Source organism: Oncorhynchus nerka, linkage group LG15 (genome assembly GCF_034236695.1).
Source record: "Oncorhynchus nerka isolate Pitt River linkage group LG15, Oner_Uvic_2.0, whole genome shotgun sequence".
In the NCBI taxonomy this organism is placed as follows: Eukaryota; Metazoa; Chordata; class Actinopteri; order Salmoniformes; family Salmonidae; genus Oncorhynchus; species Oncorhynchus nerka.
The window spans coordinates 7,860,171-7,873,882 of record NC_088410.1 but is presented as its reverse complement, the minus strand read 5'-3'; the positions used below and the strand labels follow the sequence as shown (position 1 = coordinate 7,873,882).

General features: G+C 41.8%; 1 protein-coding gene across 2 annotated transcripts; it reads left to right on the top strand.

Annotated features, from left to right (window-relative positions):
- Positions 1-868: 868 nt before the first annotated feature.
- Positions 869-12,538, top strand: LOC135560333 (zinc finger protein 484-like). 2 transcript variants are annotated; one of them, XM_065002207.1, is made up of 4 exons: positions 869-1,007; positions 9,837-10,045; positions 10,295-10,330; positions 10,529-12,538. In XM_065002207.1, the coding sequence occupies exons 2-4, from the start codon at positions 9,853-9,855 to the stop codon at positions 12,478-12,480; spliced, it is 2,181 nt and encodes a 726-aa protein (XP_064858279.1). In that variant the 5' UTR covers positions 869-1,007; positions 9,837-9,852; the 3' UTR covers positions 12,481-12,538. The 2 variants fall into 2 exon arrangements, with proteins under 2 accessions (XP_064858279.1, XP_064858281.1); XM_065002209.1 differs by lacking the exon at positions 10,295-10,330 and having other exon boundaries at positions 870-1,007.
- Positions 12,539-13,712: the final 1,174 nt, after the last annotated feature.

Here is a 13,712-nt window from a genome sequence, read left to right as displayed (position 1 = left end):
GGAAGAGCGAGACGGTGGATGGAGGTTGGAAGAGCGAGACGGTGGATGGAGGTTGGAAGAGAGAGACGGTGGATGGAGGTTGGAAGAGCGAGACGGTGGATGGAGGTTGGAAGAGAGAGACGGTGGATGGAGGTTGGAAGAGCGAGACGGCGGTTGGAAGAGCGAGACGGTGGATGGAGGTTGGAAGAGCGAGACGGTGGATGGAGGTTGGAAGAGCGAGATGGCGGTTGGAAGAGCGAGACGGTGGATGGAGGTTGGAAGAGCGAGGCGGTGGATAGAGGTTGGAAGAGCGTGCTTGTTAGAAATGGAAAAGCATCGCAGTAGCTTTTGATAAAGAAGAACATCAAGACGAAGCAGCTGCTTTATAAGTGGGATGTTTAGCGCTACATCCTGAGGGGTTCGTGCTGATTGTACGGAGATTGTGATTGATTGGCTGGTTTTAAATGGCGTCCCTTGAGAACGCAAGAACAAGATGTATGTCAGGAGAAGTGCAGTATTATTATAAGGAGACTTATACTGTACTTGGAATACGGAGGAGGAATGGAGGGGGGAAAAGAGGTCTAAGAAGCTTTATTTAACTAGGCAAGTCAGTTAAGAACAAATTCTTATTTACAATGATGGCCTACCGGGGACAGTGGGTTAACTGCCTTGTTCAGGGGCAGAACGATAGATTTTTATCTTGAGTGAGTGTTATATGGTAGGGTATATGTTCATTTATTTTTTTCAAACAAACTATAAGGAAGTTCTACTCCAGTCTAGATGGTGGCGGTAATGCAACATGTATTGGATGCCAAACGCCGTTAAACCACACCGAAGAAGAAGACGCATTTCCGCCAGAAGCACGACTCTACGCTGATACGACGCTCACGAACATTTTCTGCAGCATCTCATCAACCAGACCAAACGCACTCGGGAAGTGGATGAATGTTTCCGCTTGCTCTACGAGACTTCGCCATTTCATCAAGTTCTTCTCGGCTAAATAATTAGCTACAGGAAATCAGTTCAAGGTAACCTATTGCTAATTTCAAAAACATGTTAAACGTGAGCTTGTAGCACGGTCTGTAAACTAACGCATTACACGATTAAACGGCAGTGGTTGCCGCGGCCTGGCTTTGTTGTTCCCCCAGCTAGCCAAATTTAGCTTTTAGCGATAAGCCACTTGTTAGATAGCTAGCTACACATCTCCCGTTCAACCCGTTTGTGTCGATAGCTAGCTAACAAACTAACATAACTTCGGGGTAACGGTTGAAGTGACTTTTACTTTATAATTAGCCATCTGTCGTCTCATTGTGAGTAAACTGACTGTGGCGAGGAATTAGCCAACCAGCCAACCGCCAGCTCATTGTTTAGCCACATGTAGCTAAACAAAATGTCTTAACTACAGCAACGTTAATCTGAACCACTGTAGGAAGCTAAATTGGCTGGATTAACCGTTGCTAAACTCTTGCTATCTGTTGTGAAAACAGCTAATCCCTGAACAGTTTTCCACAATTTATTAATTTGCATGATAACGTTATGTCGACATAACTTGTAGTAATTTTATTGTTTCTATCAAAATAATGGCGCGTGAAGCAGGCACACAAGCGTTTCGCTACACTAAAAATAACATCTGATAAATAAGTGTATGTGACCAAAACAATTTGATTTGAAGAATAACTAAATACGTCCGGGTCACGGTTTTTGTTTGGAATCCTTCAGAATAAGAGAGTCGTCATGTGTACTTGTGTAATAAGGCCAGAGGAGGTGTGGTATATGGCAAATATACCACCGCTAAGGGCTGTTCTTATGCGCCACGTGGCGTGCCTGGATATAGTGGTGGGAGGTCGAATCTATTCCTTGTTAAGCTTCGATTCCACTAGGAACCAACTCCTTAAGGAATCTATTTGCTGTAGTCTACTTTGAAAACAAACTCAGGCTATATCTTGGTTATCTGTCTCGTCTAGCAATGCGTCATAAATTCACCAAAAGTATATATTAGGCTATCAATGACTGGTTAAGCTATTCTTCATGGTGCCAGTGTATTGAAGTTGAACATAGCCAAATGCGTCAGTTTAATTAGCCCTAAATATGCATTAAAGCGTGTTTTGAGAGTCGAGCAAGAGTCGGCTCCAGCCGCAGGGAGTCGGCTCCAGCCGCAGGGAGTCGGCTCCAGCCGCAGGGAGTCGGCGTCGGCTACCTGGACACAGCCCTTGACCATGGGCTCCGGAGTGGCCCAGTGATCCAAGGCACTGCATCTCAGTGCTAGATGCGCAACTACAGACACCCTGGTTGGAATCCAGCTGTATCACAATGGTCCGTGGTTGGGAGTCCCATAGGGCGTCGCACAATTGGCCCAGCGTCATCTGGGTTTGGCCGGTGTTGGCCGTCATTGTAAATAAGAACTGACTTGCCTAGTTAAATAAAGGTATATAAAAAAGCAACACCTTATGCTATTATAAACTGGTTACCAAAGTAATTAGACCAGTAAAAATATCGGTCTTATCATACCCGCGGTGTACTTAAGGGATAATCAACGAGGGTTATGTCTATGGAAAATAATGAGTGACGTGGAAGGTGTTTTCAGGGAACTGATAAAACTGACTTATTTTCCAGAGAACCCATAGAGAACCCATAGAGCCCTGCGTTGATTATCCCTTTCATGCCACGGCTATAATTTAACAACATTTGCCGGTAGAAATGTGTTCAACATCCACTGAAGTAGCTAGCAAGTTTTTCTAGATAGCTACAGTAGTTGCTGTGGTAACCAAACAGACTTGCTTGTTTAGCTAACCAAACCAGCAGTCCTAGCTTGCTATTATGAAAATCGAATTCAACAATACCAATACTGTTTTCAATTACACTTTTGCAGCTCAAACAAAACTTGTAAAAATGAACTATAGCGATTTTATTATAAGAGGTCATATTAAAGAGACGCCAATCATCTTAAATCCACTTGTTTAATATTGGACATAAATATTGCACCGTAAAAAATCGATTGTGTGTCCATAAAACCAGGGTCCGGCCTACAAACTAAAGTCCATAGCATACAAAACGGAAGAGTTTGACCCAAAGTTTAATTAGATTTTTTTTACTGGGGTATTAGTCGTGCAATTTGACATCTTACTACGATGGTTTGGAGCAGTATTTCATTTGAATTTGCATTAAAATGAGTCTGTCGTTGAATGACAACAAGCCTTCCCCACAGTTGACCAATCACAGACAGTGGCGTAGACTTTGGATACTAGACTTCAGCTTGCCTCAAGAAAATTGTGTGCGCTCGAAAAGTCAAAAGAAGAAAAAAAACATACGAACACCAAAAACGAACAAAAATGTCATCAAAATAGAAGGGCAAATTGTTTCTACTGGGAAGCATATGGCAAGCTTAAGGGATGGTTGATTGATCAAGAGCATTGTCTCTCTGTTGACCCAGACAGTCAGTTAACAGAACCAAGACGTTCTAAGGAAGGTCCAATAATTTTTCTTGTTAGACCCAACTTTTCAGAATATCAATGACGTTCTGCGTGATGCGGAAGCTGTTGGCAAGTTAGGGACTGCTGCTGCATTTAGAGTTTGTTGCCCCCTCGTTATTTTTCTTGATTTTAGTCTAGCGACAAATTCAGTTACTTTTTTTAGGCTGCCATTGGGAAGTTTTCTATGGTTTTGATTAGGCACCGATATGACATTTTTGGACAATATCTGATATTTTCCTTGCCTTTAAAAAAAAAACTATACCAATTTTTTATTTCACTTACTTGCTGTGCTGTTTCGTTGTTCATTTGTTCAGTGGTTTAATTATCAACCAGGAGTTCATCATACATGTCAAGCAGTAAAGTTTCAGCTCTGTCTGTCCGTGGCCTCTCTTCCTCGGTGCGTCACTGTCACTGTGTCCGTTTACATCTTGTCCAGCTGTGTCTAACATTTCACGTAAACCCTCTTTCTTGTCTGCATCGAAGTAGCTCGATGCTAGGTACAAGGCCCGCATGGTGGCGACACCGTAAAGAGGCTCAGAGAGAATGCCACCGAATCGCTTGTTCACAGCCTCTACTAGAGTACTTTTCCAAGTTAACCCCACATTCTGTTGGCATTTTTCTTTTGGAACAGGCATGAGAACCAGCACATTTTTTGAGCATGCATTACAGCTTTCCTCAGTATGAAATCCTTGTAGACCCACTTTGCTGTCAGACTCGGAACGCTCATCACTGGTCCTAATGTCAGTCGTGAAGCAAATGGCAGTGATGCCCATTAGCAAGTAGCTCATAGACGTGTGTTTCAACAATACTCCGGTAAGGCAACATCTGAAAAACAGCTCCTACTTGGTAGTGTGGTACCGGTGCTCGACCAGTTGGGGAAAGCCAACATCATCCACGACAGAGAACGGTTGATTGTCAAGGGCAATGAATTACATTATCTTGGCATTAATGGATTTAGTCTTTTGAGTTGTCTCGCTGAAATGTTGTTAATCTTTCAAATGACTGCTGGACTTGTTGACTGCTCCATCCACACAGCAGACATTGTGGGCTAGTAGGTTAGGAATGTGTTTGTCATAATTAAATTATACTATGTGCTTTCATCAATTGAAAGCCATTAATCTATTTTATGATAATTTGTAAGGTTTCTTGTTTGCATAAAATAGACGCAGACCAGTCTTTAAATAATAGGTAATAGAATTTATTCTCGGAGCGCGCTACCACTCAAAACAAATGCATCAGTTTAAATACAGATCATGACGTCATTTCACTGTCTTAAACGAACCCCCCCCCCTCTCGACAGGACAAAGTAAGGTGAAGAGTTCATTCTAACTTACTAACACACTCCCAGATAACTTTTGACCCCTCAACATTATCGATCACCACTGAACTGACAGGTTTAATTAACAGAAACCCTAGGAATGCACTCACTGCCTAATCTAAAAACCCCAGAGCTAAGTTTCAGGTTGGGTCAACCATAGGCTAACGACCTTATGTGTTTACACAGTCCACAACCCATTTGTTCCTGCCCAGTTGGAAATGGTGTTCATTAACATTCTATTCCTCCTTGTCCTGTCACACAATTTCTTCTTATGAACTCATATTGTTAATCAAACATACAGAGTATAAGTTTACCTAGACACAATTCTATTTAAAATGGGGATATTGTTTATTCATTTATCCATAATAAATTCAACAGAATGCTGTGTTGCACGTGTAGGGCTATATTTGTTGTGGTGTCATTACGTCATCTACCTACGTTATATAGGTATGACACGTCAGCGTTAAACTAGACAGCGGGCCGATGTTGGCATTTTTAGCTAATATCGGCCAATTCCAATACTCTTACCGACCTATATCGTGCATCCCTAATTTTGATAGCATTTAGCGACTTTTCCCACTCAGTTCTGCTGCGAAAGCTGTCTGTGTAACGGAAGTCACAGCAACGGCGCACACAGGCAGAGAAGCACAAGGGGAGGGGGTGAAAACGCTACATCGGGGACCAAATAGCGATTCTCACTGAAATTGTTGGCAACACTGTGCGGAAGAAAGTGCGAAACAAACAGCATGTTGAATATAGTGGCATGATAAAGCCTAAAGAACTGTTGAATATAGTGGCATGATAAAGCCTAAAGAACTGTTGAATATAGTGGCATGATAAAGCCTAAAGAACTGTTGAATATAGTGGCATGATAAAGCCTAAAGAACTGTTGAATATAGTGGCATGATAAAGCCTAAAGAACTGTTGAATATAGTGGCATGATAAAGCCTAAAGAACTAGGATCCAGCGGAAATAACTTCATAAAATAAAAATGTGACTTAACTGAAATCTCGGACCGTCTCCGACTAAAATGACAATTTAAAGTAAAAATCTTGGTCGACCCAGAGTTGCCTGTTCTTTGAACTTTTCCATGTATAGACACATCCTATGTGTTTTAATCAAATCAAATTCATTTAGCTTGTCTGATGCTTTAAGCACACTGTTTGATTAAATAATTAACACACACAAATTACTAGAGGGAGTCCAACCAGCAATTTATTTGAATGTGGTGAGCCAGGCTCAGACTTGCTGTACTGTGTTTAAAAAAAAATGTAAAAAGATTGCAAGTGACAGGTTGCTCAGGAGGTAAAGGGGAAGTCAGATGTGTGGAATAAATGTGACTAGTTGTTTGTAAATACTGGAGATCAAGAAAAAGAAGGTAAAGAGCAAGAGCTGCGTGTCTTATGTCATGCCAGAAGGTGCTGTATAGATTTACAATTAATAATTAAAATACAGTTTTTCTGATCGTTTGGAACAATGTTAACACAATACATTAAACGTACCATAGAGAGCCGTAACGTTTATTTTTGTTTTTATTTGTCAAGATTTTATTACAGCACAGAAAACCAGTCGCATTAATTTGCGAATGCAATTACCCGAAATGGAACTGTTTATTTACTTGTTTAAAACCTCTTAGGGATATGGAGACGCTAGTGTCTCTTGTGGTCTATAGCCTGGGGAAATGCATAGCGCCAAATTCAAATAGTACGCGATAAAACTCAAACTTTCATTAAATCACACATGCAGTGTACTCAATTAAAGCTACACTCGTTGTGAATCCAGCCAACATGTCAGATTTTAAAAATGCTTTTCGGCAAAAGCATGAGAAGCTATTATCTGATAGCATGCACCCCCCCGAACCACCTGGACGAGATGTAAACAAAATAATTAGCGTAGCCGGCGCTACACAAAACGCTGGAATAAAATATAAAACATGCATTACCTTTGACGAGCTTCTTTGTTGGCACTCCAATATGTCCCATAAACATCACAATTGGTCATTTTTTTTCGATTAATTCCGTCCATGTATACCCAAAATGTCCATTTATAAAGCCCGTCTGATCCAGAAAAAAACAGCTTTCCAAAACGCAACGTCATTACAAAACATTTCAAAAGTTGCCTATAAACTTTGCCAAAATATTTCAAACTACTTTTGTAAACCAACTCTAGGTATTTGTAAACGTTAATAATCGATCAAATTGTTGACGGGCGATCTGTATTCAATAGCAGCAAGTCAACAATACATGCACGATTTTCTCTCTTTCATAACTATCCACAGTGTAACCTCTGCCCTGAATTGCCTCTTCTTCATTTCACCAATGATTAACTTCAACCCAATTCCAAAGACTGGTGACATCCTGTGGATGTTGTAGGAACTGTAAACTGGGCGCAATCTAATTTCCCTTGACAAAGACAATACAGGGAACTGCCAGAGGGATTTTTTTTTTTTCCTGAACAGTTTTTCTTTTGGGTTTTGCCTACTACACAAGTTCTGTTATAGTCACAGACATGATTGAACCGGTTTTAGAAACTTCAGAGTGTTTTCTATCCACACATACTAATCATATGCATATACTATATTCCTGGCATGAGTAGCAGGACGTTGAAATTTTGCACACTTTTTATCAAAATTTAGAAATAATGCACCCTAACCTTTAGGCTCGCTTTATTTTAACAACTAAAATGCTTGATTGCATTTTCAAATCATGAATGACTTGTATGCTGTGTGATGACATGAACGAACAAATGATATAGTAGCTTATATAAGTATTGAATTATAGTCCTCGGTAAGTTACAGTATTAAGACTAGACGGGATGCGCTCTTAGGCCTACAGCTCAATGGTGGTTATACAAGAATGCTATAATAATAAGCCTACTAATAATGACATTACTCATTATTAATGATCATAATAACAATAAGGAGATCGAGATATGGGTTGTACTGATTTTATGATGAGCTAATGCTACGTTATTTTGGCGGCCATGTTTGATGACATCATTCAATGCATTTTGGAGATCAAGAAAAAGGAGCAGTATAATTCTAAATATCCTGGACAATTTGGAACCGTGTAAGCTAACACTAAATTAATTATAAATATTACCAGATGGGCTGTATTAATTATTACAGCAAAGCAAAGATTAAAATATTATTTTAGTATTAATATTAAATTAGAATTTGTGAAATTATTTACTTGGCATATAGTTGCGTGAGGCATGGTGCTCACGGAATCCATTAGGCTATTAAACAGTCAAACAGGCAACAGTGGCAGGATCTGTCTCATTTCTCTAGATGGATTATTTATTTATTTATTATAGGCCTAATTAAGTTGGTTTCCTCCCTCAATTTTCTTAGACAATTAAAGCAAGGGCTGTTTCCTTGTCTCCTCAAGGGGTACGCGCAATGCCTTCGGGGGTACGCCAAATACAAATGTGATTCACTTTTATTTTTTATTTTAACAACTGTACATTTATATTTTCCAACAGGGCTATACATTTGGGTGAGATTTGTTTCTCGCCTGAGTAGCCTCGTTTCACTGCCAAAAACGTTATTAAACCATCTAGTGTTCAGCGAAATAACTACACAATGTCAAACATACAGGTAAATAATGAACATCCAATCACAATAACCGTTACTCATCCAATCACAATAACCGTTACTCATCCAATCACAATAACCGTTACTCATCCAATCACAATAACCGTTACTCTCTAGCGGGAAACCTTCACTCTTGCGCAGACATTTAAAAATTAAACATGACCATTTGAAATGTGAGTGTGCGCTGACCCTGGTGCTAGAGGGGGTACACAGCTGGTACGCAGCTGGAGGTTGAATGTTTGAAGGTGTACGGGACTATAAAAAGTTTGGGAACCACTGTCTTCGACTGATGGGACTGTACCATCCACACCATTTGTCCACTCAGACAGGTGCGAATCAGAGTCTTGTACACCATGATACAGTGCATTCAGAAAGTATTCAGACCCCCTGACTTTTTCCACATTTTGTTATGTTACAGCCTCATTCTAAAATGGATTAAATACTCCCCCCCCCCCCCCCCAATATATTAAAAATAAAACATACCTTATTTACTTAAGTATTCAGACCTTTTCCTATGAGACTCGATATTGAGCCCAAGTGCATCCTGATTCCATTGATCATCCTTGAGATGTTTCTACAACTTGATTGTTGTCCACCTGTGGTAAATTCAATTGATTGGACATGATTTGGAAAAGCACACACCTGTCTATATACGGTCCCACAGTGCATGTCAGAGCAAAAACCAAGCCATGAGGTTGAAGGAATTGTCCGTAGAGCTAGACAGGATTGTGTCGAGGCACAGATCTGGGGAAGGGTACCAAAACATTTCTGCAGCATTGAAGGTTCCCGGGAACACAGTGGCCTCCCATCATTCTTAAATGGAAGAAGTTTGGAACCACCAAGACTCTTCCTAGAGCTGGCCCCCGGGCCAGGTGACCAAGCACCCGATGGGCACTCTGGCAGACCTCCAGAGTTCCTCTGTGGAGATGGTTGTCCTTCTGGAAAGTTCTCCCATCTCTGCAGCACTCTACCAATCAAGCCTTTCCGGTAGAGTGGCCAGATGAAAGCCACTCCTCAGTAAAAGGCACATGACAGCCCGCTTGGAATTTGCCAAAAGGCACCTAAAGGACTCTGACCAAACCAGATTGTCTGGTCTGATGAAACTAAAATTAAACTATTTGGCCTGAATGCCAAGCGTCATGTCGGGAGGAAACTAGCCATCGCTCATCACCTGGCCAGTACCATCCCTACAGGGAAGCGTGGTGACAGCATCATGCTGTGGGTATTTTTTTTCAGTGAAATTATATCAAAATAGTGGTGCCAACTTCCTCTGGAGGGGTCCTTTTTTAACGTAAAACCACCTCTTCTGAGCAAACATATCTATCTATTGTGATCTAGTGTGCCTGAAGTCGGATTAAATCATTTTCCATCATTTAACTCGCTTAGATACATACATTTTTGTCTTTTCCAGAACTATACCACGATCAAGGTCTGAAAGTCTCACACTGAAATCTTTCGGTCTCCTCTTTTTTAGATCTACCCAACTTACCATGTCTGGTTCTGGATGGGGTGTTCCAGCCCAGAGAAGCTTACAGCGGGCTCCAGAGATTATTTTAGTGAAGCTGGGGGACTGCAATCAAACAGTGGAATTCAATGTGATTGTCAAAGAGGAGGAGGAGGAGAGAGAAATCAATGAGGGGGAGGAGGAAGAGCGAGAGGATGACAGGGACTCTGTTGACCCAGGTAAATTCAGGCTAACATCCTCTTTGGTTCAGAGAGGTAAAACTACAAAGCAATGAGTTGGTCAGCTAACTTTGATAAACAACTCAAAATAGCTATTGGTTTTCTGGTTCATTAAGAAATGTAAACTTAGGTTTTTGGTTGTTGAGTTAATTAGACCATGACAATGTCTATCATATCTTAAAAAAAAAGAGTTAATTATGAATATTTAGGCAATTTAGCTGGTTAACTCATTGATTCTGCTTTTTGTAGTATACCCCTCAGGCTTCTGTATGTGTAAGAGGGAAGGTGAGTGTCAAAACAAAAATGTCTACAGACCAATGGGCAATGCATCGTAATTCAACAATTGTATTATATATGTGTGATGCAACAAGCAAAGTATTTATTTCAATACTCTGTTCATTCTAATGACTGAATCCTGCATGAAGATAAAATACTTTGTTCCTCTGTCTGTATCTTACCCTATATCTGTTCATATTCTTACAGGAGAGATCCCCAACCCAGACTCGGTCAACAAGCCCAGTTCCACAGCATCAAGACTGCCTGGTTGTGGGAGTTACCCCTGTCCTCAATGTGGAAAGTTTTTCAGTTCCTCAACTCATCTAAAGAATCATCAAAGAGTACACACTGGAGAGAAACCTTTTGACTGCTCGGCATGTGGGAAGAGTTTCAGTGAGAAAGTAAACCTTAAGAGACATGAGAGAGTACATAGTGGAGAGAAGCCTTACCACGGCACCACGTGTCGGAAGAGCTTCAATCACTCAGGAAGCCTTAAGGAACACCAGCGACTACATACATGGGAGAAACCTTACCACTGCTCTCTTTGTGGGAAGTGTTTCAATCGAGCAGGAGACCTGAAAACTCATAAGAAATCACACAGTGGAAAGAAGCCTACCTGTACTTTCAATGTGATTGTCAAAGAGGAGGAGGAGGATGAGGAGAAGGAAAAGAGGGAAGAGCAGGAACCTAGTGGTGTAGTTGACCCAGATACATCAAGACTATCTGGTCGTGGTCGTTACCCCTGTCCTCAATGTGGGAAGAGTTTCAGTTCCTCAGGTAAGCTAAAGAATCATCAGAGTGTACACACTCGAGAGAAACCATTCCACAGTGCCACATGTGGGAAGAGTTTCAGTGTAAAAGTCAACCTCACGAGGCATGAGATGGTACATAGTGGAGAGAATCCGTACCACTGCACCAAATGTGGGAAGAGCTTCATCATTCATTCTGGAAGCCTTACACATAGAGTACCTACAGGGGAGAAGCCTTACCACTGCTCTCTGTGTGGGGAGGGATTCACTCAGCTAAGAAGTCTTAAAAGTCATGAGAGAACATCCATTGGAGGGAAGCCTGCCTGTGCTTTTAATGTAATTGTCCAAGAGGAGGAGGGAGAAAAGAAAGAAGTTGAGGACAATAGCGGTGTAGTAGACAGTGCATGTCGGAGCAAAAAACAAGGCACGAGGTCGAAGGAATTGTCCGTAGAGCTCCGAGACAGGATTGTGTCGAGGCACAGATCTGGGGAAGGGTACCAAAAGATTTCTGCAGCATTGAAGGTCCCCAAGAACACAGTGGCCTCCATCATTATTAAATGGAAGAAGTTTGGAACCACCAAGACTCTTCCTAGACCTGGCCGCCCGACCAAACTGAGCAATTTGGGGAGAAGGGCCTTGGTCAGGGAGGTGACCAAGAACCCGATGGTCACTCTGACAAAGCTCCAGAGTTCCTCTGTGGAGATGGTTGTCCTTCTGGGAGGTTCTCCCATCTCTGCAGCACTCTACCAATCAGGCCTTTATGGGAGAGTGGCCAGACGGAAGCCACTCCTCAGTAAAAGGAACATGACAGCCCGCTTGGAGTTTGCCAAAAGGCACCTAAAGGACTCTCAGACCATGAGAAACAAGATTCTCTGGTCTGGTGAAAACAAGATTGAACTCTTTGGCCTGAATGCCAAGTGTCACATCACCATCCCCATGGTGAAGCATGGTGGTGGCAGCATCATGCTGTGGGGATGTTTTTCAGCTGCCGGGACTGGGAGACTAGTCAGGATCGAGGGAGAGATGAACAGAGAAAAATACAGAGAGATCCTTGATGAAAACCTGCTCCAGAGTGCTCAGGACCTTAGACTGGGTCAAAGGTTCACCTTCCAACAGGACAACGACCCTAAGCACACAGCAAAGACAACCCAGGAGTGGCTTCGTGACAAGTCTCTGAATGTCCTTGAGTGGCCCAGCCAGAGCCCGGACTTGAACCCGATCGAAAATCTCTGGAGAGACCTGAAAATAGCTGTGCAGCGACGCTCCCCATCCAACCTGACAGAGCTTGAGAGGATCTGCAGAGAAGAATGGGAGAAATTCCCCAAATACAGGTGTGCCAAGCTTGTAGCGTCATACCCAAGACGACTTGAGGCTGTAATCGCTGCCAAAGGTGCTTCAACAAAGTACTGAGTAAACGGTCTGAATACTTATGTAAATGTATTATTTTAAATAAATTTGCTAAAATTTCTAAAAACCTGTTTTTGCTTTGTCTTATGGGATATAAAAGTGACGATAAACTATTTTTTAAATCCATTTTTAGAATAAGACTAATGTAACAAAAAAGTGTAAAAAGTGAAGGGGTCTGAATCCTTTCCGAATGGGCTGTAATATGAACGCAGCGTCATTAAAGCAGTTAGATGCAGTTTATCATAGCGCAATGCTCTTTATTCCGGGAGACAGTTTTAGAACTCACCACTGCATTCTCTATCAGTAAGTTGGTTGGCCCGCTGTGATGTCACCACTGCATTCTTTATCAGCAAGTTGGTTGGCCTGCTGTGATGTCACCACTGCATTCTCTACCAGCAAGTTAGTTGGCCCTCTGTGATGTCATCACTGTATTCTCTACCAGCAAGTTGGTTGGCTCTCTGTGATGTCATCACTGCATTCTCTACCAGCAAGTTGGTTGGCCCCCTGATGTCACCACTGACATCACAGAGAGCCACTGACATCACACCACTGACATCACATGTCACCACTGACATGACACAGATGTTTGTTTGGCCCTCTGTTACGTAGGTAAATAAATTGCTATGTTTTCATTTATAATGCCCTTTTACAAAAAGTCTCACCGTAGCTAACCTGTTTACCACATCCGGTCTCAGGGATGGTTAACTCTGGAAACTCCTTTGGTCTCTACTGAGTTCGGTACATCAGCCTTTAGTCTTCTTGCACCTTATTTGTGGAACAGTCTTCAAAATGTTAAATGTGATGTTTTGATGCTGCTAAGGGGTCATTCAGAAAGCTGATTGAGGACCTTATAACTGATTGTTTATTTCTGCTTGCATTTTGTATTTATTCTGGGGGGAGAAATATTAACGCAACATGCAACTATTTCTAAGATTTTACTGAGTTACAGTTCATATAAGGAAATCGGTTTTTAAAAAATGGAAATAAATTCATTAGGCCCTAATCTACCCGAACAATGTAATAGTCCGGTGGCCATTTGATGAATTGTTCAGCTCTTATGGCTTGGGGTTAGAAGCTGTTCAGCAGTCTGATGGCTTGGGGTTAGAAGCTGTTCAGCTCTTATGGCTTGGGGTTAGAAGCTGTTCAGCAGTCTTATGGCTTGGGGTTAGAAGCTGTTCAGCAGTCTTATGGCTTGGGGTTAGAAGCTGTTCAGCAGTCTTACGGCTTGGGGTTAG

Excerpts from the sequence above, each read along its gene's own strand:
- LOC135560333 (XM_065002207.1), top strand. The coding sequence starts at position 9,853 with ATGTCTGGTTCTGGATGGGGTGTTCCAGCCCAGAGAAGCTTACAGCGG. Across the intron at positions 10,046-10,294 it reads CAGGGACTCTGTTGACCCAG|TATACCCCTCAGGCTTCTGT; the intron begins GTAAATTCAGGC and ends TGCTTTTTGTAG. Across the intron at positions 10,331-10,528 it reads CTGTATGTGTAAGAGGGAAG|GAGAGATCCCCAACCCAGAC; the intron begins GTGAGTGTCAAA and ends ATATTCTTACAG.